This window comes from Podarcis muralis, chromosome 10 (genome assembly GCF_964188315.1).
Source record: "Podarcis muralis chromosome 10, rPodMur119.hap1.1, whole genome shotgun sequence".
Lineage (NCBI taxonomy): Eukaryota > Metazoa > Chordata > Lepidosauria > Squamata > Lacertidae > Podarcis > Podarcis muralis.
In genome coordinates, this window is record NC_135664.1 from 43893960 (window position 1) to 43916923 (window position 22964).

At 47.3% G+C, this 22964-nt stretch overlaps 2 protein-coding genes and 1 long non-coding RNA gene across 5 annotated transcripts in view; 2 read left to right on the forward strand and 1 right to left on the reverse strand.

Moving 5' to 3' along the window:
- Window positions 1–13527, forward strand: part of LOC114605181 (uncharacterized) — a 47982-nt gene extending 34455 nt beyond the window's left edge. For 2 of the 3 annotated variants that reach the window (XM_077934905.1, XM_077934904.1), the window contains exons 6-11: window positions 1009–1294; window positions 2310–2461; window positions 3013–3298; window positions 4168–4319; window positions 11539–12449; window positions 13025–13527. In XM_077934905.1, the coding sequence (XP_077791031.1) occupies window positions 1009–1294; window positions 2310–2461; window positions 3013–3298; window positions 4168–4319; window positions 11539–11588 (926 nt within the window). In that variant the 3' untranslated portion in view covers window positions 11589–12449; window positions 13025–13527. The remainder of the gene's footprint in view (window positions 1–1008; window positions 1295–2309; window positions 2462–3012; window positions 3299–4167; window positions 4320–11538; window positions 12450–13024) is intronic. The other variant, XM_077934907.1, reaches the window with a different exon arrangement.
- On the reverse strand, window positions 10867–22942 carry LOC114605184 (uncharacterized). Its single transcript, XR_013394373.1, has 3 exons — window positions 22678–22942; window positions 12209–12418; window positions 10867–11559 (listed from the first exon to the last, which is right to left on the reverse strand). It is a non-coding gene; the product is annotated as an uncharacterized LOC114605184 (long non-coding RNA).
- Window positions 15264–20276, forward strand: APOLD1 (apolipoprotein L domain containing 1). The gene is made up of 2 exons (XM_028746118.2): window positions 15264–15397; window positions 16985–20276. Exons 1-2 carry the CDS (start codon window positions 15395–15397, stop codon window positions 17693–17695), a joined length of 714 nt encoding a protein of 237 aa, XP_028601951.2. The 5' UTR covers window positions 15264–15394; the 3' UTR covers window positions 17696–20276.
- Window positions 22943–22964: the final 22 nt, after the last annotated feature.

Sequence of the window (22964 nt, forward strand, 5' to 3'; positions counted from 1 at the left end):
TTAGAGCTGAACGTTGAGCCTACCAAGTGGCAATAGTGACACCGTAGAGGACCTTTCATCTGCAGAAGACAGCTGCAGGAGACTCTTTCAGGTGGTTTGCAATCTAACGGAACCACCTTTGCTGTTGGGGCCTGGTAAGGACCCCAAGATCTCCTGCAATGATTTTGCAAATTTTTTTGCAGATAAAGTCTGCAAAGTTTGCAGAGTTGGAAGGAAGTAGACTCCACCTTCCACCCTGGGAGCAGGGCTGGGGCAGAAGAGTGCTAGAGTCTTGTCTAGTCAAGTTGTATAGGATCGATTCCAATCTGTTACCTCCGAGGATGCGGACAGGCTGCTCAAACAAGTGAAACTGACCACCTGTCTCCTTGATCCTTGTCCATCCTGGCTCATAAAAGCAAGCCAGGAAGGGCTGGGCGATGGGCTCTGCAGGGTGGTGACCTAGTGCTGGACCTTGGCACTCTGAGGTCACCATGCTCACAAGCACCAAAGTGAGAGTCTTTTGGTCTGGTGCTGTGGCATGAGGACTCACTCCAGAGCACTGGACCAAAAACGGAGAGATCTGGCAATCAAACAGAAGCCAGGATTGGCTTCTGTGATTCTGGAATGTTCAGCTTAAATGGGGCAGTTGACGGGTATAGTATACAGGCATAAACTCTTACTTTCCATGCTCTGCTGCTACTAAGCCTGCAACTGAAATAACGGTTTCCCCTGATTACACCCAGGCTCCTCTTCCCTCCCCTTCCTCACTTGTAAGGGATTCACCCACTGCTGAGATTTTGTTTCAGCACCAGACAAATACCGTACCCTCCAACACGTTGAGGCTGAAAACTGAGATGCACATTTTTGGGCTCTACCACCTTGCATACGATTGTGATCTCACATGTTTTTAGGCATGGCGAGAGCATTAATTAAGAATTAATTCAGCTCTCTTAGTTTTTCCTACCTTGCAGTTCAGTGGTTGAAGCACAACAGCAACAAAATGGAAACTTTCCCCTTTCTTTCTTTCAGACACCAATGTGGCCCTCGCCGGAGAAGCTTCACAATCCAGTACCTACAACTCACTAGGAGCAGCTGGAAATGCCATTGACGGGTCCACATCCAGTAATTTTAACCAGGGATCCTGCACCCACACAAATTCTGAAAATAATCCATGGTGGATGGTAGACTTGAAGGCACAATATCATGTACTCCGTGTCACCATCACCAATCGGAAAGACTGCTGTGCTCAGCGTCTCAATGGGGCTGAAATCCGAATTGGGGACTCCGCAGAGAGAGGAGGGACCACAAATCCTAGGTACTGTATACGGATCAGATGCTTTGTAGGCAGGGAAGGGGAAGCTGAGGCCCCTCAGGTGTTATTGGAGTACCACTCCCATCATCTTGATCCATTGTCTATGTTGGTTCAAGCAGGTGGCAGTTGGAGTCCAACAATATTTGGAGGGCCATGGGTTTCCTATATCTTCTTTTCATGTAGGCAGGGAAGGGGAAGCTGTGGCCCCCCAGGTGTTATTGGAGTACCACTCCCCTCATCTTGAGTTCAAGCAGGTGGGAGGTGGAGGCCAACAATATCTGGAGGGCCATGGGTTCCCCATCCTTTCCTTACATATAGAGATGTCATGAGGTACGCTTTTCTGTTCTGCCCTGTTTTCGCCACATGCAGGACTGTTTCCATTCCACAACAGTTCGCTTTCTGCCGAAAGCGAACTTACTTTGTCTTGCTGGCTGCTGTGGCAAAACTACCTAAGTTATGTAATTTAGTATGTATATTAGGCAGGTTTCATTGTCCTGTTATGCCATGCCACCATAGCTCCGACAGACTTTTAATCTCAGGGTCATGGGTTCAAGATTCCTAAATTGCAGGGGGTGGACTAGATGACCCTCACAGTCCTTTCAAACTCTGCTGTTCTATGATTCTGTGATTTCATTGGAATGGAAATGCAATGCAAATCGGGGAACATGATGTAGTCAATTACATACTGGTTTTGGACTGATCAGCAAATACTGATCATATCCACTGGATCAATTTCTGTTCCTCTCATGGGGTGAATTTGTCAACACTGGCCATTTCCACTTCTAGTTTGTGAACATTTTCTGGCATCCCTGCTTTAGAGGATTATGGTACAGGGAGGACAATGGAGTACAAATGTTCCAGACAGATCTCTTGCCATTTGATTTATGAAAACATAGCAAATATTTGCTTTCTTTTCTGACTTTTTCATGTGAGTTCAGGTTGCTGAAAAAAATTCTTCCATTACTGTGTAATGCTATTTTTTAAAATAATAATAATATATGATTTAATTCTTTTCTAGATGTGCTACAATAGGTTCTTTGGGTGCTGGGGAAACAGAAACTTTTTACTGTGAATCATCGAAGGGCCAGTTTGTGACAGTTACCCTACCTGGGAAAGAATACCTCACGCTTTGTGAAGTCCAGGTGTTTGGATGTAAGATAGAGTCCCCTGGTACGTAGAAAAGATATTGTCATCTATTTGTGCACAAAGAGACTGAGGCTGTGGACACACCCTGTATTTAAAGCACATTTAAATGCATGACTTTCCCCCAAGAATCCGGGGATCTTTAGTTTAGGATTGGCTTCTGTGATTCTGGAATGTCCACCTTAAATGGGGCAGTTGACGGGTATAGTATACAGGCATAAACTCTTACTTTCCATGCTCTGCTGCTACTAAGCCTGCAACTGAAATAACGGTTTCCCCTGATTACACCCAGGCTCCCCTTCCCTCCCCTTCCTCACTTGTAGGGGATTCACCCACTGCTGAGATTCTGTTTCAGCACTAGACAAATACCGTACCCTCCAACACGTTGAGGCTGAAAACTGGGATGCACATTTTTGGGCTCTAGGAACTCACGTTTGATTGTGATCTCACATGTTTTTAGGCATGGCAAGAGCATTAATTAAGAATTGATTCAGCTCTCTTAGTTTTTCCTACCTTGCAGTTCAGTGGTTGAAGCACAACAGCAACAAAATGGACCCTTTCCCCTTTCTTTCTTTCAGACACCAATGTGGCCCTCGCCGGAGAAGCTTCACAATCCAGTACCTACAGCTCGCTAGGAGCAGCTGGAAATGCCATTGACGGGTCCACAGCCAGTAATTTTAACCAGGGATCCTGCACCCACACAAATTCTGAAAATAATCCATGGTGGATGGTAGACTTGAAGGCACAATATCAAGTACTCCGTGTCACCATCACCAATCGGAAAGACTGCTGTGCTCAGCGTCTCAATGGGGCCGAAATCCGAGTTGGGGACTCTGCAGAGAGAGGAGGAACCACAAATCCTAGGTATTGTATATGGATCTTATGTTTTGTAGCCAGGGAAGGGGAAGCTGAGGCCCCTCAGGTGTTATTGGAGTACCACTCCCCTCATCTTGAGTTCAAGCAGGTGGGAGGTGGAGGCCAACAATATCTGGAGGGCCATGGGTTCCCCATCCTTTCCTTACATATAGAGATGTCATGAGGTACGCTTTTCTGTTCTGCCCTGTTTTCGCCACATGCAGGACTGTTTCCATTCCACAACAGTTCGCTTTCTGCCGAAAGCGAACTTACTTTGTCTTGCTGTCTGCTGTGGCAAAACCACCTAAGTTATGTAATTTAGTATGTATATTAGGCAGGTTTCATTGTCCTGTTATGCCATGCCACCATAGCTCCGACAGACTTTTAATCTCAGGGTCATGGGTTCAAGATTCCTAAATTGCAGGGGGTGGACTAGATGACCCTCACAGTCCTTTCAAACTCTGCTGTTCTATGATTGTGTGATTTCATTGGAATGGAAATGCAATGCAAATCGGGGAACATGATGTAGTCAATTACATACTGGTTTTGGACTGATCAGCAAATACTGATCATATCCACTAGATTAATTTCTGTTCCTCTCATGGGATGAATTTGTCAGCATTGGTCATTTCCACTTCTAGTTTGTGAACATTTTCTGGCATCCCTGCTTTACAGAATTATGGCACAGGGAGGACAATGGAGTGCAAATGTTCCAGACATATCCCTAGCAATTTGATTTCGCAGAACATAGCAAATATTTGCTTTCTTTTCTGACTTTTTCATGTGAGTTCAGGTTACTGAAAAAAATTCTTCCATTACTGTTTAATGCTATTTTAAAAATAAAAATAATAATAATATATGATTTGGTTCTTTTCTAGATGTGCTACAATAGGTTCTTTGGGTGCTGGGGAAACAGACAGCTTTAACTGTGAAGCATCAAAAGGGCGTTATGTGACTGTTACCCTGCCTAGGAAAGAATACCTCACGCTTTGTGAAGTCCAGGTGTTTGGACGGAAGATAGAGTCCCCTGGTACGTAAAAAGATATTGTCATCTATTTGTGTGCAAAGAGACTGAGGCTGTGGACACACCCTGTATTTAAAGCACATTTAAATGCATGACTTTCCCCCAAGAATCCTGGGATCTTTAGTTAATAAAAGGGTTTTGCGAACTGTAGCTCTGTGGAGGTGAATTACAGGTCCCAGGATTATCTACAGGAATCTACCGTATGTCCTTTAAATAGATAGTGTGTACTCAGCCTAATATGCAGGAGAAACACAGTGTCCATAATGTGGACTGATTCATTAATGGTCATTCAAGAAGCAGATTTTCTGCATTGGGAAGAGGTTTGAGTAGATTTCCTTTGAGGTTCCACCTAAATGTTATGATTCTGCCATGTCAGTGAACCCTGGGAACTGTAGTGTTAAATGAGGGAATCTTTCATTAAAGGAAAATTTCCCAGAATTCTTTGGAGGAAGCCATGACAGTTAAATCATGATAGAACCCAGAAGCAAGATTCAACTATTTTGTTTCTTTGTATTTACTGTAAATGATAAATCAGGTTAAGTACACAGTATACTGTCCATCGTTATCATACCTGAAATCGGGACATGTGTTGCTGCTGGGCGAGTCACACGAGATGTCCCACACTCTCACCCCTAAAAAAGTGGCACTCTGGGTTCATTAGAAGGCCGTGCCAGAGTGCTGGACCTTTGACACTGTGATGCAATCTTGCTCACGAGCTCTAGAGTGAGAGTCCTTTGGTCTGCCACTGTGGCAGGACTCGCACTAGAATGCCGGACGAAGAAAAGAGAGATTCCGGAATCAAACAGAAACTGGGATTGGCTTCTGCGATCCTGGAACATTTCCCCTAAAATGGGGCTGTTGACGGATATGGTACTCAGGTGTAACATTATTTAAAAGACAATAGGTTATTGTTATGTAGTGTAGTTTTCACCCTGGGCCAACAGGGGGATACTGTATATAGTTTTCACTCAGGTCTGTAGATAGTTTTCACTCAGGTCCGCGGCAGTTATTTTAGGCGGGAACTCTGGGCTGTTGTGGTTACAATGTGACAGCCGGCTGCCTATAAATACAGGCCGGCTGAGCTGTTCACTGTCAGTTCTATTCCAGCTTACCAGAATAAAGAGCTACTTGAAGAAATCGCTGTGCCGGCTGCTATGTCAACCCACGACTTAACACTGGCGACGAGGATGGGATGGATGGACATCAGAGCACAGCCAGATGCGGCCAGCCTCTGAACTGAGCTGAATCACTGAGCTGAATCACAGAGCGAAATCACTGAGCGAAATCACTGGGCAGAACCAGTTCAGAGCTGACTGTTCTGGCTAGAGCACTGTGTTCCATCCATCGCCCTTCACGCCGGCATCGGAATCATGGCTTCACTTGTGCCTCTACCGCCGTTTGCGCCAGCCTCTGAATCATGGGACTCCTACCTCGCTCGGTTCGACTGCTACCTCCAAGCCAACGAACTGACAGCAGTATCACAGGATCGGAAGCGGGGCCTATTCCTCAGCCTCTGTGGGCCTGAGGTGTTTGAGACGGCCCGAGCGTTGGTTGCGCCTGAAGCAGTCCAGGCATCACCATGGGACACGATCCAAGAGAAGCTCCGCAACCACTACGCACCAAAGCCGTCCAAGATTGCTGCCCGCCATGCGTTCTACCACAGGAACCAGGCAGAGGGGGAGTCAATCAACAACTACACCACCGCCCTGCGACAGGCTGCAATGCACTGTGAGTTCCGAGACTTAGACGATGCCCTGATGGATCGAATCGTCTGCGGGGTCAGGGACATCCATCTGCAACGGCGTCTCCTAGCCAAGCCAGACCTCACGCTACAGAAAGCCATTGAGGAGGCTGTGGCCTCAGAAGCTGCTGAACGCTCCGCTCAGGAGATCCGCAAGTCCAGCAGCCTGCGTCTTGCTAGGGAGCCCGTTCCGGTGCATCATGAAGAGGCCAGCAGTGAGGAGGCATCCTCCAGTGAAGACGATGATGTGCACCAGACAAAGCGGGAGCGCAGGAAGTTCCAACAGAAGTCCAAGGGCCAACCGGAATGTGCTGGCTGCGGAGGCAACCATTCCCGTGCCAAGTGTCGATTCAGAGACGCCATCTGTAGGAGGTGTTCCAGAAGGGGCCACATCGCTAAGGTCTGCCGATCGGCTCCGTCTGACACCCCCCCTTCATCGACTCGCAAGTCCAAGTCTTCACTCCAGTCTGCCAAGGAAAGTTGTTTCGCTCTCACCAACTGCCGCTGCCCGTCTGGAACCACGATTGGCCAAACCGACTCGCCTACGAGACGCAAGCTGAACGTCACGGTGCTCATTGAAGGAGCTCCATGTGACATGGAGATCGACACCGGGTCTGCCCTGTCCATCGTGTCATGGAGCACCATCAAAAGACTGGTACCCAGAGTGTCCAAAAGGCAACTCGACTCTCACCGCGTACACCTGAGAGACTACCAGGGAAACGACGTTCCCGTGGTAGGCGTTGGCCGGTTCCGGATCGCCTTCAAGGATTTTTCGGGCCTGCTCCGGTTGGTGGTGGTCGAAGGTCAGCGGCCAAGCCTCCTAGGGCTAGACTGGTTTGATGCCCTCGGCCTGGAAGTCACCGGCATCAACTGCATCTCTAACGCAGAGACTGAGGGTCTGGTCAAAGACTTTGCCGAGGTTTTTGACGGCACCTTGGGCCAATATACAGGTACGCCCATCTCCTTTAGCCTGGATCCACAAGTCGCCCCCATCAAGCTAAAGCCACGCCGGGTTCCCTTTGCTCTCAAGGCTAAGGTGGACGAACAACTGGACAAACTGATCGCCCAAGGAGTTTTGGAGCCGGTTGACCACGCAAAGTGGGAAACCCCCATCGTCACGCCTGTCAAGCCAGATGGGTCGGTGAGAATCTGCGCTGACTACAAGTGCACGATCAACAAGGCACTTCAGCAGCACGCTTATCCGGTTCCTGTTGTCCAACACCTGCTGCATTCCCTGGGTGAGGGTAAGGTCTTCGCTAAGCTGGACCTTGCCCAAGCCTATCAACAACTGCCAGTCGATGATGCCACTGCTGAAGCCCAGACGATCGTCACCCACCGGGGGGCATTCCGTTGCCGCCGGTTACAGTTCGGGGTGAGTGTGGCTCCTGGCATCTTCCAAGGCCTTATGGAGCGTCTCCTGCAAGGGCTTCCGGGCGTGGTACCATATTTTGATGACGTCTTGGTGTCTGCAGACTCACACCAGCAGCTGTTCGAGCGCCTCCGTGCCGTGCTGACCAGGTTCCAGGAGGCCGGGCTCAAGGTAAAAAGGGAGAAGTGCCAGATCGCCGTTCCACAGGTAGAGTTCCTGGGCTATCTTATCGATGCCTCCGGTCTTCATCCAACCACATCCAAGATCCGCGCTATCCAGCAGGCCCCCACTCCAAAGAACAAAACGGAGTTGCAGGCGTTCCTGGGGCTGCTGAACTTTTATAACATGTTCCTGCCCCACAAAGCCACAGTGGCTGAGCCTCTTCACCGACTCCTTAGCACTAAGACGCCTTGGGCCTGGGGTCATCGGGAGACGGCGGCCTTCAACGCGGTCAAGGCTCTCCTTTCTTCGGACAGTGTGCTGGTACAGTACAGTGAATCCAGGCCGCTGGTCCTTGCCTGCGACGCCTCACCTTTTGGCATCGGGGCTGTCCTTAGTCACCGTTTTCCAGATGGAAGAGAAGCACCGCTCGCCTACTTTTCCAGGACACTATCTCCGACGGAACGGAATTACAGCCAGCTCGACAAGGAGGCATTGGCACTTGTGGCTGGAGTGAAGAGGTTTCATGAATACCTCTATGGCAGGACTTTTGACCTCATCACTGACCACAAGCCACTCCTGGGCCTCCTCGCCGGTGATCGTCCAACTCCACCGGTCCTCTCACCACGCATGCTGCGATGGACTGTTTTCCTGGCTGCCTACCACTACCGGCTCATCCACCGCCCGGGGAAATCGATGGGCCATGCCGACGCCCTCAGCCGTTGCCCTCTTCCAGCATTTGTGGAAGACCCGGCTCCAGCTTCATCGCTCCTTCTGATTGAGGATCTTCCGGCAGCGCCTGTGTCGGCTGCCACTGTGGCCTCCGCATCTGCCCAGGATCGCACCATCAGCCGGGTGCTCAACTGGGTGTGGAGGGGGTGGCCACAAGGGCCCTTTGCATCGGAGTTCCAGCCCTTCGCAACCAGACAACATGAACTCTCAGCTCATCGCGGCTGTCTGCTGTGGGGAGACCGCGTCGTGATTCCCCAGGGACTCCGTCAGCGCGTCCTGGAGGCTCTGCACGTTGGCCACCCGGGAATTGTCAAAATGAAGGCGTTGGCTCGGTGTTACGTCTGGTGGCCTAATATGGACGATGCCATCACTGCCTGGGTGTCCGCCTGTCAAGCGTGCCAGGAGTCGAGGCCTGCACCACCGGCAGCTAAGGGATACACGTGGGAGACGCCAAAGACACCCTGGTCGAGGGTGCACATCGATCTGGCTGGCCCCTTTCACGGCCGGACCTTTATGGTAGTGGTGGACGCCTATTCCAAATGGCTGGAGGTCGCCCTGATGCCCTCCACCACTACCGAAGCTGTCATCCGGGTGCTGCGAGGCCTGTTTGCAACGCATGGGTGTCCTGATGTCCTTGTCTCTGACAACGGACCGCAGTTCACATCAGGCACGTTTGAGCGGTATCTTTTGGGACTGGGCATCCGCCATGCCCTAACGGCACCCTTTCATCCATCCAGCAACGGGCAAGCGGAAAGAATGGTGCGCTCGACAAAAGAGGCACTGGCGCGCCTGGACCGGGGAGACTGGCATGAGCGGGTCGCCGAATACTTGTTCGCGCAACACATCACCCCTCATGCGGCCACAGGGAGGAGTCCTGCGGAACTGCTTATGGGCCGCCGCCTCAGGTCACCGCTCGACCGGCTACACCCAGACTTTGCCGTGGCTGAACCCCCAGGCTGTGCCAACGCACCACGGTCATTTGTCCCAGGAAACCAGGTCTTTGCCCGGAACTATGTGGGGGACATCCCTTGGGTGCCAGCCACAGTAGTGGGAGTCACTGGACCTCGCTCGTACCAGGTGGCACTCGAAGACGGGCGCTTGTGGCGACGGCACATAGACCAACTTAGGCGCAGGGTTGGGGACTTGGACACTACCGAGGTGCCCCCAACTGCGCTTGCGGCTCCAGAAGAGACACGTACAGATGGCGAGGCCCCATCTACACCTCCCTCGCAAACTGCCAGCGTGGAGCCGAACCAAGCCGTCTCAGAACAGACTCAGACCACTCCACTTGCGGAGGCTCCACTCACAGCAGCGGATCCAGGGGAGTTGGTTCCAACGCCACCTAGGGTCGCACCACAGCCTCAGCGAGAACTGTGTGGCCCTCCGGACTTGGCTACCAGTCCCCGGCGGTCTGGCAGAGTTTCCAAGCGCCCAACTCATTTAAAGGACTATGTTGTTGGACAGGTATCACTGTTGGTCTAAGTATGGGAAATGTAACCGATATGCTTTTGTGCCTAATTGAACCATTACGCGTAGTGCTGTATATAAGGAAACCATTACGATTGTAACTAACGCCTTATCTCGGTGGGGAGGGGTGTTATGTAGTGTAGTTTTCACCCTGGGCCAACAGGGGGATACTGTATATAGTTTTCACTCAGGTCTGTAGATAGTTTTCACTCAGGTCCGCGGCAGTTATTTTAGGCGGGAACTCTGGGCTGTTGTGGTTACAATGTGACAGCCGGCTGCCTATAAATACAGGCCGGCTGAGCTGTTCACTGTCAGTTCTATTCCAGCTTACCAGAATAAAGAGCTACTTGAAGAAATCGCTGTGCCGGCTGCTATGTCAACCCACGACTTAACAGTTATCACAATTGCCAATAAGGAAATACAGGATACAGCTATGCTATTAACGCGGGTGGTGCTGTGGGTTAAACCACAGAGCCTAGGGTTTGCCGATCAGAAGGTCGGCGGTTCGAATCCCTGCGATGGGTTGAGGTCCTGTTGCTCGGTCCCTGCTCCTGCCAACCTGGCAGTTTGAAAGCACGTCAAAGTGCAAGTAGATAAATAGGTACTGCTTTGGTGGGAAAGTAAACGGTGTTTCCGTGTGCTGCTCTGGTTCGCCAGAAGCGGCTTAGTCATGCTGGCCACATAACCCAGAAGCTGTACGCCGGCTCCCTTGGCCAATAAAGCGAGATGAGCGCCAGAACCCCCGAGTCATCCGTGTCTGGACCTAATGGTCAGGGGTCCCTTTACCTTTATGCTATAAACTAAGTCAATAAAAAACATATTAAGAGAAAACAATGTGTGGTCTATTATTATAAAGGCTTCACCCAGGCCCTGAAAGTGGACCACAGCTTGCCAGCCTAACTGGGCAATGGCAGGCAGGCTGCAGCACTAGCCCTGCCTCTGGGTCTGATTGGACTAAGCTGAACAGGCTTCACTCTGGTCAGCCCCATGGGTATTTAATCCTAGGGTCCAGTCCATCTCCTTGTCCAGTTTTGAAAAAACTATTTGTATATACTTCAGCTGTTGTGTAATGATGCCTACCAATGTAACATAAAGTTGTAGTGATAACTTTATTTTACTTTACAAAGAAACACACCAAGTACAAGTTATAACCGATCAGTGGTCCAGTCCTCCAACAGGTCGCACATTGTTGGGAAGTCTGATGGCAGGAAGGAGTGTGCTGTGTATGTTACAGGGGGGCAGGCACTGATTCTTTCTTTTCTTTTATGAACAAGGGGCGGTAGGCCAAATAGGTTTGGGAACCTCTGGTCTAGAAAGTTCACATCTACTATATTCACTGACATTCCTGTGGGATACTGACAAAATTCTTCTCGAGTTCTGTGCTATTTAGGGGTTTGCGATACCAGTGAACACCATCAACCAAGTACTGTATACAGTGGTACCTTAGTTTGCATACGTCTTGCTTTGCATACGTTTTGGATTACAAACACGTCAAACCCGGAAGTGCGTGTCCCGGTTTGCAACCTTTTTTTTTTTGGATTACAGCCCATTTTTTTTGGATTACAAACAATTTTTTTTTGGAGGCCCCATTGGCAAAAGCGCACCTTGAGTTACAACCTGTTTTGGTTTACAAACGGACCTCCGGAACGGATTATGGTTGTAAACCAAGGTGCTTTGTTTCTTTTAATAAGATTTGGCATGGCTCAGGGAAACACATAGGAAGTCTTGCTTTGACATTTAACATACGCTTTGTCTAGGAGATGAAGAGGGGACCGCATCTGGAATGGAAGAAGCAGAAGGTCAGTAAATGATCCTCACATTCATGTGTTCCAAAAGCCTAAAACATTATACACTAGACATGAACAGTCAATATTCATTTAGCTGGTTAGTTTGAATCAATATGGTAAATTTGGTCTTTTTTACCTCACCAAACATTCCCAGCAACTCAGCTCTTGTCCCTCTTGTTCTTAAGCCTCTATAAGGCAGCTCATTTCATCTTGCAGGGCACAGCCCCCCATCCCACCCACCCCCATCATAATCTTTAAGGCAGTGACCTGGGGCCCTTCAGATCTTATTGGACTTCAACTCCCACCAGTCCCAGCCAATATGGGCAATGACCAGGGATGATGAAAGCTCCAGATGCGTACAGTTATCCAATCATTTTTTTTTCTGCTGAGAGCTACAAGTGGGTGTGTGTGTGTGTGTGTGTGTGTGTGTGTACACTCTTTTAATGTGTGCATCCTGCTATATTCCATGCACACTAGTGGGTAGGACAAAGCTCAGTGGATGGGGAAGCCTCCCATAAAAACCTTTCTGCTGCTCCCACCAGATATATGTTGTTGTTATTGTTGTTATTTATTAATGAGGCATGGCAGTGCTATCTGGAGCAAATAACCCAATAATATAATGCTTCTAGTCAAGACATACCCACTTGGAATGTACAAACTGCAAAAGTGAACAGGGACTTTCATCCCAATAGCCAGAAAGCAGCCACTCTAAGGAGACAGGTGGAGGTGGGCAGATGAGGACCCTTTCCCCTCATCAACTGAGGAAGCTCAGTGTGTCAGAATTGGACAGTTCTTGTTTTGGATGTAGACCCATATAATCTTCTCCCCATCTTGAATTCTGCAGGACAGCCTGTGTGAAAAGGAAGAAATATAAGTTCAAAGTAAGTTCATTTTCACTTCTCTTCAAATTCACTAACCTCAAACTTAGGCCTACCTCATTTTTTTTGCAGAGGTTTATAAGGGCTGGTTCTGAACTCTGCCTTGGACTGAATTTTGGGTGAAATTTTGGGCTTCCACTTAGACAGATCCCCCAAATTTGGCAGAGAGGCTTGCTTCAAATTGGCACCATTATTTCACATGCTGAACAGCTACCAACCTATAGGAAGTGATGTTTTAGGCTATGCAGGTCTGCCTTCAGTCGCTTCCAAACAAAATGTATATCGATCAATTGTCCTGATTTGTTTCCCAAAACTTGCACAGAGGTTTTATGGCGTCACCATCAAAGGATTATTCTGCATTTCCACTATGGTTTCACCTCATTTTTCTTACTGGAAACATTGGGGGGAGGGTTGGGGGGAGCAGATTTGTTGTAAAAGAGCTGTTTATGGTTGCCAGAACAGTTTCCATTGGTTTAGGTGTACTGAAGGACAGCAGTGTGAAAGGGACCAGCTAGAATTTGTTGAGATTTGCGATTCTGTTCTTTAATCAGCTCTTTTTGCCTTTTTTTGTATTCTAGATCTGTTCGGCACAGCTTTCCCTTTTCCTGACGAAACAGACAAAAGCTATTATGTCTTGGATTCCACACACTAGTACTGGCAGCATTTATTCTTTGCAAGAGATTAGTTCCAGAGTTACAGACATGAAATCCCTTTTCTTTCCTGTTGGTACTACAACAAATTCAATGTCTGGCAAGAGACAAAGGAACCCTCGATTTACACCTGAGCAGTACCACAGTCTGCTCACCTCAAATCTGCTGTCCACAGCCCTGTCCTATTAGGCACATTTCCTAATAGGAATTCTCTTTATCTTACTATTCTCTGTGATTTAGGATGTCTGTCTGATTTTTATTTTCAGAAGATTGTAGGTGGAAAATGTATTATACGTGTTATAGATCAACGTCATCTGATTTATTTTCACATTTCCATGTTTGTATGTACCAAGGGAGCAATACATAAAGAAGAAATAACTATGTAAGTGCTTCTTGTGTTAACATAGAGATTAAATATGGTTGTGCCTCAATTTTTTTCATTTGTATGTTTTGTATTGGATCCTATTGATTGGAAGAAGAAAACAGAAGACTTGGATCTGACAGCTGTCTACATATAGTTCCATTTGATTATTAAGGAAAGGGCCTTAGCTTAGTAGTAGAGCTCTGCTTTGCATGTAGAAGGTCTTGGGTATAATCCCTGGCGCCTCCAGCTAGGGCTGGGAGAAACTCGCGCCAGGAGCCCTGGAGAGTCGTTTTCAGTCAGTGTAGACAATATTGAGGTAGGTGGACCAATGGTCGGATTCCCTATAAGGCCAGCTCTCTCTGTGTGTCTGTGTATAATGTATATATTTATCAGGTTCAATTCCTACCAGCTCCAGGATCTTGGGCTGTAGAACACCCCTCTCTGCCTGATGCCTTAAGATAGAGTAGATAAGATTAGTCTGCCAGCTGAAGTTAGCATCGTAGGTGAGCGTCCTCTTCCAGCATGTGGATGGCTCTGTTGCATCTGGAATATTGCTTTGTAAGCAATCTTTTGTAAGCATCCACTTTCTTTCTGCTCATTGCAGAGCATAGGCTGTCTTGCATGCACTGGCTTTGTGGGGGAGTTGATGGGTTAAATCAGTGGTACCTCAGGTTACATACGCTTCAGGTTACATACGCTTCAGGTTACAGACTCCGCTAACCCAGAAATAGTGCTTCAGGTTAAGAACTTTGCTTCAGGATGAGAACAGAAATCGTGCTCCGGCGGTGCGGCAGCAGCCCCATTAACTAAAGTGGTGCTTCAGTTTAAGAACAGTTTCAGGTTAAGTATGGACCTCTGGAATGAATTAAGTACTTAACCCGAGGTACCACTGTACAGAGAATTGTAGCAGGTGACTTTAAACCAGAACATTTTCCTCCATAGCATAGCATCTACCTGCTGTGCAGGGGAAAAGCCTCTCATTTCAGTGGCCTTGCAAAAAACAAAATATGAGTGTGCAGTGGTGTGGCTTCTCAATGCGAACCTCGGGTCAGACTATTGAGCCATCTTGCTCAGTACTGTCCAGTCGCAGGCAGTGGCTCTCCAGGGTTTCAGCAGATGTCTCTTTCAGCCCTGCCGAGAGATGCCAGAGACTGAACCTAGCAGCTTCCGCATGCAAAGTAGGTGCTGTAATCCTGAGGGCTGGCCCTTCCCCAAGTCAGTAGCCGGTCAGCACAGCCACCAGAGAATATCTACCACGGCCACCCACCACACAACCATTTATCCATGTGCATCCTGCTAATTCCATGATGTCATTAGGGTAGCTACTACGATAGCTGCTTGCACTATTCTTTTAAAAGCTGGATTGCTTTCCTGCCCGCTGTGCATCCCAGACAATCAGAAAGCAGCAGTTCTATAAAACATTTCATTTCCAAAGTAATTGTGATGATTGGCTGAGATCATACCTTATTTTCTCTACATGCACACAAGACTCTGAAGATTCAGTCATCTGGCTAGCATAGTGTCACCAGTTATTTCAAGAAGAGGAAGGGTAGTGTATTCCCTTTGGGAGATGACTACATTCCCTTTGAGTCAGGAATAGTGTGTGTGTGTGTGTGTGTGTGTGTGTGTGTGTGTGTGTGTTTGTAAATGTGCTTTGGGAAAAGCGAACACATAATGTTCACTTGCAAGGATTGTTTCCTGAATACGATACAAGCTGCACTGTCCCCAGTCAGTTTCCAGTGTGTCACATCCTTCTGAATTAGTCGGGCAGGGAGGGGGGTGGCGGTGGCAGAGGGAATGTCAGGAAACGACAAATTCCTGGTGTGATGCAAAGCAGTCCCAGGGGGGCAATAGGACTGTAGTAAGTATAAATTTGGCTTGTCCAGAAACAGCCTGAGAGTCATTCTTGGGAACACTGGATTGAACCGAAAACCATGGTAGGTGGGATTATTCCTTTGTCCTCAAAAACTCTGTAGCCGTTTATTTAGAAGAGCTTTGTCCTGGTTTCTGCTAGTTTATAAAATAATGGAGTTTACCAAAAAAGAGAGACCCTATTTCTTACCCCACTGATTTAAGCAGAAGGTAAAGTCAATGATTATAATCCTGCTTTACTTTCTGTCATTCTTATGGGTCACCACTTAATTGGCGAAACTTCCAACATCTGTGATATGCTACAAGCAGGTAGATGATACACGGTGCTTGTTTTGAAGAGTATTAAGGACAGGTTTTTATCACTTTGGAAGATACCTCCAGATGACACCTTGTGTTATTGCACAGCATTACAAATGAATGAATCCATAAACAAACTAGATAAAGAAGCAAAAATGATTGCATGGTCCTCTTGCCCTTGGAAAAGTCATCCAGAAGGGGAAATGTTAATCCAGGGGGAATCAATTAATTACAATTTAAGAATTAGTAAATAAGTCCAGCAAATGAATATGGGATATTAGAGAAGATGGGTTTGCTAGCAAGTGCCAGGAATCTTGCTTTGGAGTGGCTATGTTGTGGAAGTTTCACTCAGAGAAGTTTTTTGTCTGGAGAATAGGTTGTGTATGTGAATTATCTGGGTGTCCTTCCTTTCTTTTCCCTGTGGGCTGTAGACACTTCTTGTTTGATAAGCCCCAGGGCCTCCTGCTCTCTATATCAGCATGCTACAATCTACTGCAGGAGTACTTGTCAAACGTGACAGGGTGACATTAGATTAGGGCTGTGGCTGGTAGCGTGCATTTGATAAGACAAGCAACGAGGGCAGATAATTCTTTGGTGTGTGATACGAAGCACTGAAGGAGAGTGACAACCATGTTCTTTTCAAAAGAAATGATGACATTAATAAAGAAAAACATGCAGTTGTGCCCAGGCCTCCGACAGACATAACGGGTTGTATCTAACTTTAATTATACACAGACAATTTTCAGAGGGGTAGATGTGTGCTAAATCTGTTGCACCCAAGAACAACAAATAAAGGGGTGAGGTGATCAGGCTCCAGCCTTGCTGGATCACATCAAGGCTTTTCTAGTCCAGCAATCTGTCTCCTACAGTAGCCAACTTGTGCCTATGGGAAGTCAATAAACGGGACATGAGTGCAATAGTGCTCTCTCACTGTTGTTCTCCAGCAAGTGGTATTCCTTATCCTTACCTTTAGAGGCAAAGTCTGATAGGATTTGCTCAAAGGAACCACTGGTGCTTATAGGATCTCGCTATACAGTGGTACCTCGGGTTACAGATGCTTCAGGTTACAGACTCCGCTAACCCAGAAATAGTACCTCGGTTTAAGAACTTTGCTTCAGGATGAGAACAGAAATCGTGCGGCGGCAGCAGGAGGCCCCATTAGCTAAAGTGGTACCTCAGGTTAAGAACTGTTTCAGGTTAAGAACGGACCTCCAGAACGAATTAAGTTCTCAACCTGAGGTACCACTATACTAGGGGTGAAGGTGGTGTCAATGTCCCAGCTGCATCTGTAGGCCTGGCTGCCAGAGTGTGCTGTTACCTTTCTAAATGCGCTTCTCTCTCCCCTCCCCCCCCAGCTTCCCATCAAGGTTATGGAGGACAACTTCCCCCCTCACACTTTTGATCCTACACATCACTTCCATGTCGTACTGCTGGATCAGAGAAGCAGGCTTCGGGAGCACATCAGGAGTCTCCGGGAGATTTCACGGAGAATCAACAAACTGCACAGACGCTCTCTCATCGCCAATTTCACTGGGAGTTCGTTAAGCGCCGCAGGAGCCATCGTGGCCATCGTGGGGCTGTCCTTGAGCCCTGCAACATTAGGGGCATCCCTATTGGCTTCCGGAGTGGGCCTAGGAGTGGCGGCTGCAGGAGGGGCCGTCACGGTGACTTCCGACCTCTCCTTAGTCCTCTCTAATTCCAGGGAGGTGAGGAAGGTCAAGGAGATTGCAGTGAGCTGCCATGCTCAGATGAGAGAAATCATGCACTGCCTGGAATTCTTGCACCGCAGCCAGGGCCCGACGGATCCTAGGTTACTGCCGGCTGAGAGAAACGCCTCCGTCACACTGTACAACTCCATCTGCTTCATGGTGTTCTGCGGCTCCCACAGCTTCCTGGTCCCCGAGCACAACGAAGAGGTGACCAAAGTGAGTCAGGCTGTGCTCAAGGCAAAAGTCCAGAAGCTGGCAGAAAGCCTAGAAGCCTGTGCAAGGCCCATGGATGAGATCTGCGAACTTTTGGAGAACAGGAAAGAATCCCCCCTGAAGACAAGAAGACTAGCACTCTAGGAGGATGTCCAGGGTCAAAATCACCCACATCCTCTGAAAACGACGAAGGGGGCCTAAAAGACCTAAAACACACTGTGTTATTCCTATTAGGATTGTGCCAAATCAGAGTTTTCTCCAGGCATTTCTCAATACTTGCAGCCAACGCCCCTCAGGAGCTTGGTCTGTATTGCTCTCCTGTTATGTCTGTGCACAGCAAATAGAAATTGTAGCTACACAAGTGCTGGTCTATGCTCTCAGCACATTCTAAGGTCTGGTGTCTGCATATGGCTGTCTCACAGGACATCATACCTTGCTTTTTTAGGGGGGTTGGGGGAGACTTCCACATTTCTCATTTGGTGCTAAAACACTGAACTCAGTGCAATTAATGCTTCTGCATGCATGTACTCCAGCATACTTTCCCCCATAGCTGTCAACTTTTCCCTTTTCTTACGAGGAATCCTATTCGGAATAAGGGGATTTCCCTTAAAGAAAGGGAAACATTGACAGCTATGCTTTCTCCCCACCTACCCAGGGTAATCAGGAGAAGTGGACGGGGACACTTGCCAAAGCTCTGATTAAATTTTTCTCCCACAGCGCTGAGCTAGGTGAAAACTGTGGTCGTGAGGGAACCAGAGCCAGCCTAGGAAGGAAATGGCTACAGATTCCAGAACTTGCAGTTTCCAAAGCTCTGCGAGGCAGATAATGAGGGAGTCAAAGGCCAGAGAGCCTGAATGAACCTGAATATTTTCCAGTGATGTTCTTAGTAGCGGATGGGAACTGCACTCGCAGTGCGGCAGGAGTTTAATGAGTTTGGCTTTGGTTTGTGGCTCAAACTTCATCCGCTCTTTATCATGCATTCTTCCAGTACAGGCAGGCAAATTAAGGCTCCACTAACTTCAGTCTTAGAATCATAGAGCGGGAAGGTGCCCAGAGGTCACCTGATCTGACACCCTGCAATGTAGGAATCGCAGCTAAAGAATCCCCATGATTCCTCTTGATTCCTGTGTGCTTATTCCTTCAAACCAGCCCTTGGGGGGGGGGGGTGCTGCCTGCCTGCTTCCTTCTCCTCACTCTGGGTTTTGCCCTTGTAGAACTCAACAGGGAGGAGGACGGGGACAAAGGTAGAATCAGTGCCTCCACCTGCTATTGGCTGTGGCTCAAAGATGGTTGGCCTCCCTGCCTTCTGCCCTACGAACCTAGTAGGCAACAGCTGCCACTCCTAGCTTTAACTATCACCTATCTAAAGTTGGTGGTCTCCCCTCCCACACCACATGCTCAGGGACATGGTGTATTGGTGTATTTTTGTATTTATTTGTTTTGGGTAATTTAAATGTGGATTTGAAGTTTCTATTTAAAGAAATAATAATACAGCCACTCCAAGATGGAAGAGCTCATTCTACAGAGCCAAAGTTTGTTATATCTGAGGCACGGAAATATCCTTGTTTGATGTCCCCTTCCCCTTGTCCGTTCCCCACAGACCCCACCATCAAATGACCTGGGAAAGAAGAGCAGATGGGACTAGCAATTCACGTGTGAATTTTTTTAAAAAGCCACTTCTCCCTTTTTTAAGATTTGAAAAGTGGAGAACTGAACTTACAATTAGAAAAATGAGCAAACAAGGGAAACCAAAGCTGACAGACACATTTCCACATGCCTACTCTAAGACAGAGCTTACGGTATGTTATGCAAATGTCTGTAAATATATGCTGATATGAGGGTGACTTGAGAAATCAGTTTTGTGTCTTCAAAACACTGCTGATGAGCAAGAACTAAGCAGAAGAATTAGGTAGAATATAGGACAGCTGTTCTTGTTGGCATCAATTTGTCTAGAGAGACAATGGAATAGTGCACCATCGGGGGTACAGTCAAACCATTGGAGAGTTACAGCGCCTGCTGTGGCTGTAGAGACCAATATGGGAGAGACATGTTTTATTGCAGCTGGGGCAGATGAAAGCATTCAGTTGTGCTGTTACAGGTACATTATGGCGTTTCCTCTCTCCGCCTTCCTCCCAGTGGTCATTTCTCCTCTGGTCACTTCTCCTCTGTGGGATGGTATCCCTTGGAAAATAGCAATGAAAAGTTGGAAGAGAGAAGAGGTAGAACTGGGCAGTGGGTACGTTGCTTACAAGGGCAAAACAACTTTACATGAGTAGTGGGGAGGACACTGCATAATGGTACGGGTGGCCTGTGAAGGTAAGGAGATGGTTTGAAAGGTGCATGTAAGCTCAGACGCAGGTTTACCAGCTTGGTGAGAACTAGGTCATAGATTACACACAATGATGCTATACTTCAAAGACCTGTTTGATGCTCTTTATTTCCTCGCTTGTGGCTCGGGTGAAAGGAGACACATTATAATCTTAAAGTGTGGAATGGTGGGCAAGAGACAAGATTTAAATGCACTGGATCCTAGGGAGTTTGGGTACGGGGTGAGCTTCCTCTAAACTGATCCTTGACTTTCTGCTCTTTGGGGAAAGGGACAAGAGAAGTGGCCAAAAGGATCTGCTTGCTATTTTGGGTATTTGTAAAACCAAGGAACAACTTGCACAGATAACTAACTCTGATCCAATACAAAATACAAATTAAATGAATGAGCACAAAGTAACCTTGTGTCTGCGTCTATTTGTATATATTGTTTACTCACAAAACTGCTTATTCAAGCAATGGGAATGCCACAGCAACCTTAGTGGAGACAGGCTGCTCTGAATATAGTTAATGAAGAGTTAAAGTGCATTCGTAATAATGCATTTATTTTCAAACATGCAGGTTGTGTAGGTATTAAGGGGTGCAAAAATAAGCACACTGGCTGTCTCCATAAATCACAGCAGAATCAATCTGTTTCTTTACAAGTTCTTCTCATGAGGGAGCTTTGGGCTTCTGGACTCGCCAATGCTATCTGTCACACAGAGTGCTTGTTTAGATTTCCTGCCTATTGCCTATTGTTATATAAGGACAGGATGTAGCATAGTTGGGCTCCAGTAACTGAGGGCTCAGGGACGTCATCATTTCCACAGTGCTCACGCACGTAGCCAGGAGTTTTTGCAATCATGCCTCTTGGGTATCGGAGATCCTTCAGTATCCAGAATGCGTCCCCGGGGATACTTTGCTGTGACTTTCTGAAAATCACTGTCAATCAACTGCTAGGTTTAGGTTTGGCAAATAGTCCACATCCAAGGAAGAACTGCTTCTGATTTTATGTGGCATTATTAATCATAAGGATTTATACCAGACCTTCGACAAGTTTCCTTTTGCAAGATTTGCAGGCAAATCTCTTAGACTCATTTATTGAATCTAATATCAAAGGGCTGGGTAAGATGTTGCTGTGTGAGTCTGTGAAGAACCCTCTACTTTCATACAATTTGTGACTTTTAGTCCCCTCCCTGCTATTTTGTTAAAACACGTGTACAAGTGAGGATCGCTGCCATGTTTTTAAAAAGACACTTGGAAGGTGCACTTATGAGCATGCACAAAGGGAATGCTTCCTCAACAATCCAGAAACTATCAAACTGAGCTATGTGATTTAGTGTCCTTCGCTAGCCTGACCCAGCAGTGGCTAGAGGGCTAAGAGTATACCTCGGAGGACTGGGTTCAAAGGGCCACTTACCCACAAATCTTTGCTGCGTGACTTTGAGCCAGTCACCCTTCCTCAGCCTAGCCAACAGGGTTGCTATGAGGCCTCTGTTGTGCTGCCCTCTTTTTGTGCAACTTAAGAAAATAATTAAAAAGTATTAAAAAACAACAACAAATGCAAGCCAATTAAATACAGCATCAGCTTCAGAAGAAGATGTAACTAAAAACTTCATTTTAAAAAATGCTTTCAACAGCTTTGTTGTTTCTATGATAATAAAAGATAGGGAACTATAGTTGCTTTTTGACTCCCCCCATCATGGTGCCCCAATGGACCATTACAGATCCCAACACATCAAAACTAGTTTATGTTTTATGTTTAGGTTTGGTTGTAAGTCGCTTTGGATGGTCCTGAACAAGATAAAGTAACTAACAAGTTCAACAAACAGACAAACTTAAACTGTAAATCACTAGAGATTCTATCAAGCAGGATATATATGTTGTTGAATAAATTTTGTTAAATAAATATATGGATTTTATTTCCCTTCCCCCAACCCCTTCGGGATCTCCTAACATTTATTTATTACACGACAAAAGTGCTCCCTTTTCTTTCCGAACTCGTCATCCCTGCAGTTATTTTCCTCTTGTTAGTTCCCGACCTCGCTTGCCCTCCAGAGGTGAACTGCAAGTCCCAGAACCCTCAGCGCGGACAGCAGCCCTCGCGGCTTTTTGGACTAGAGAGATAATAGAATGAAGAGTACCACATCTCTATATAAACTTTTGAGCGCTACATTGGAATCCATTTTTAAATCTCACCAGGGGAGGAAATCAGCGCTGTCCATAAAAATTAATGAGAACACCGGGATTTTACTTGGCTGTGACTAGGCATCAGCGCGCCCACATGCGAACAAAAAGGAGCAGTAAAAAGCAGTAGCTCGTGGCTTTTCTAACGTAGTTCTTGCGTCAGAGTGCTTACTTATTTTATAAAAGAACGTTTTAAAAATTTGCTTAGCTAATGCCAATTCCCCGATATGACCCCTCCCCCCCAATATTGCAGTTTGTGGGGAACGTGGCTGACAACCCTGCAGTGTAGTCCACTATTAAAATTGCAGTTCACATACCAGGCTGAAGGTGCGTTTGAATCCCTGGCTAAACATTCCGCATAGAAAATGCACTTTTAAGCTACAGCAAAGGTCAGTTTTGCTTGCACAGCGTTTCAGCCAGCCAGTGTCCTTCCTCCCGGCATGTCACATGGATGGAAGCGCCGTGCATCCTTGACTTGCACGTGGACGACCTGCGCTTTTATTTACTTCTTTTTAATTCCATCGACACCCTTTTCTCCCGAGAAGCTCGAGGAGGGGTAATGGGGTATGCGTGGCTCGTCCCAGCTCCATAGTACACTCATGATGACGACAGCCCTGCGAGATGGGTTGACTTACCCAAGATCATTCTGCAAACTTCGTGGCCGAGGAGGGATTCGAACTCAGATCTCCTCCTATGTGCTGATCCTACACTCTCACCACTACACCAGCGACGTGTTGTTTTTGTTTTGTTTTTAAGTGCTTCCAAACAATTACATTCGCCGCATGAAATAACACCCGAGGTATAAGGCGCAGGCTTCTTTCCCCGTTAAGCGCCTCCAAATTCCGGCACAATTTTCTCCATTGAAGTGGAAGACGGCTACACTGCAACCGGAAGTTGGCGTCGCGTGTAACTCTACCCCTTT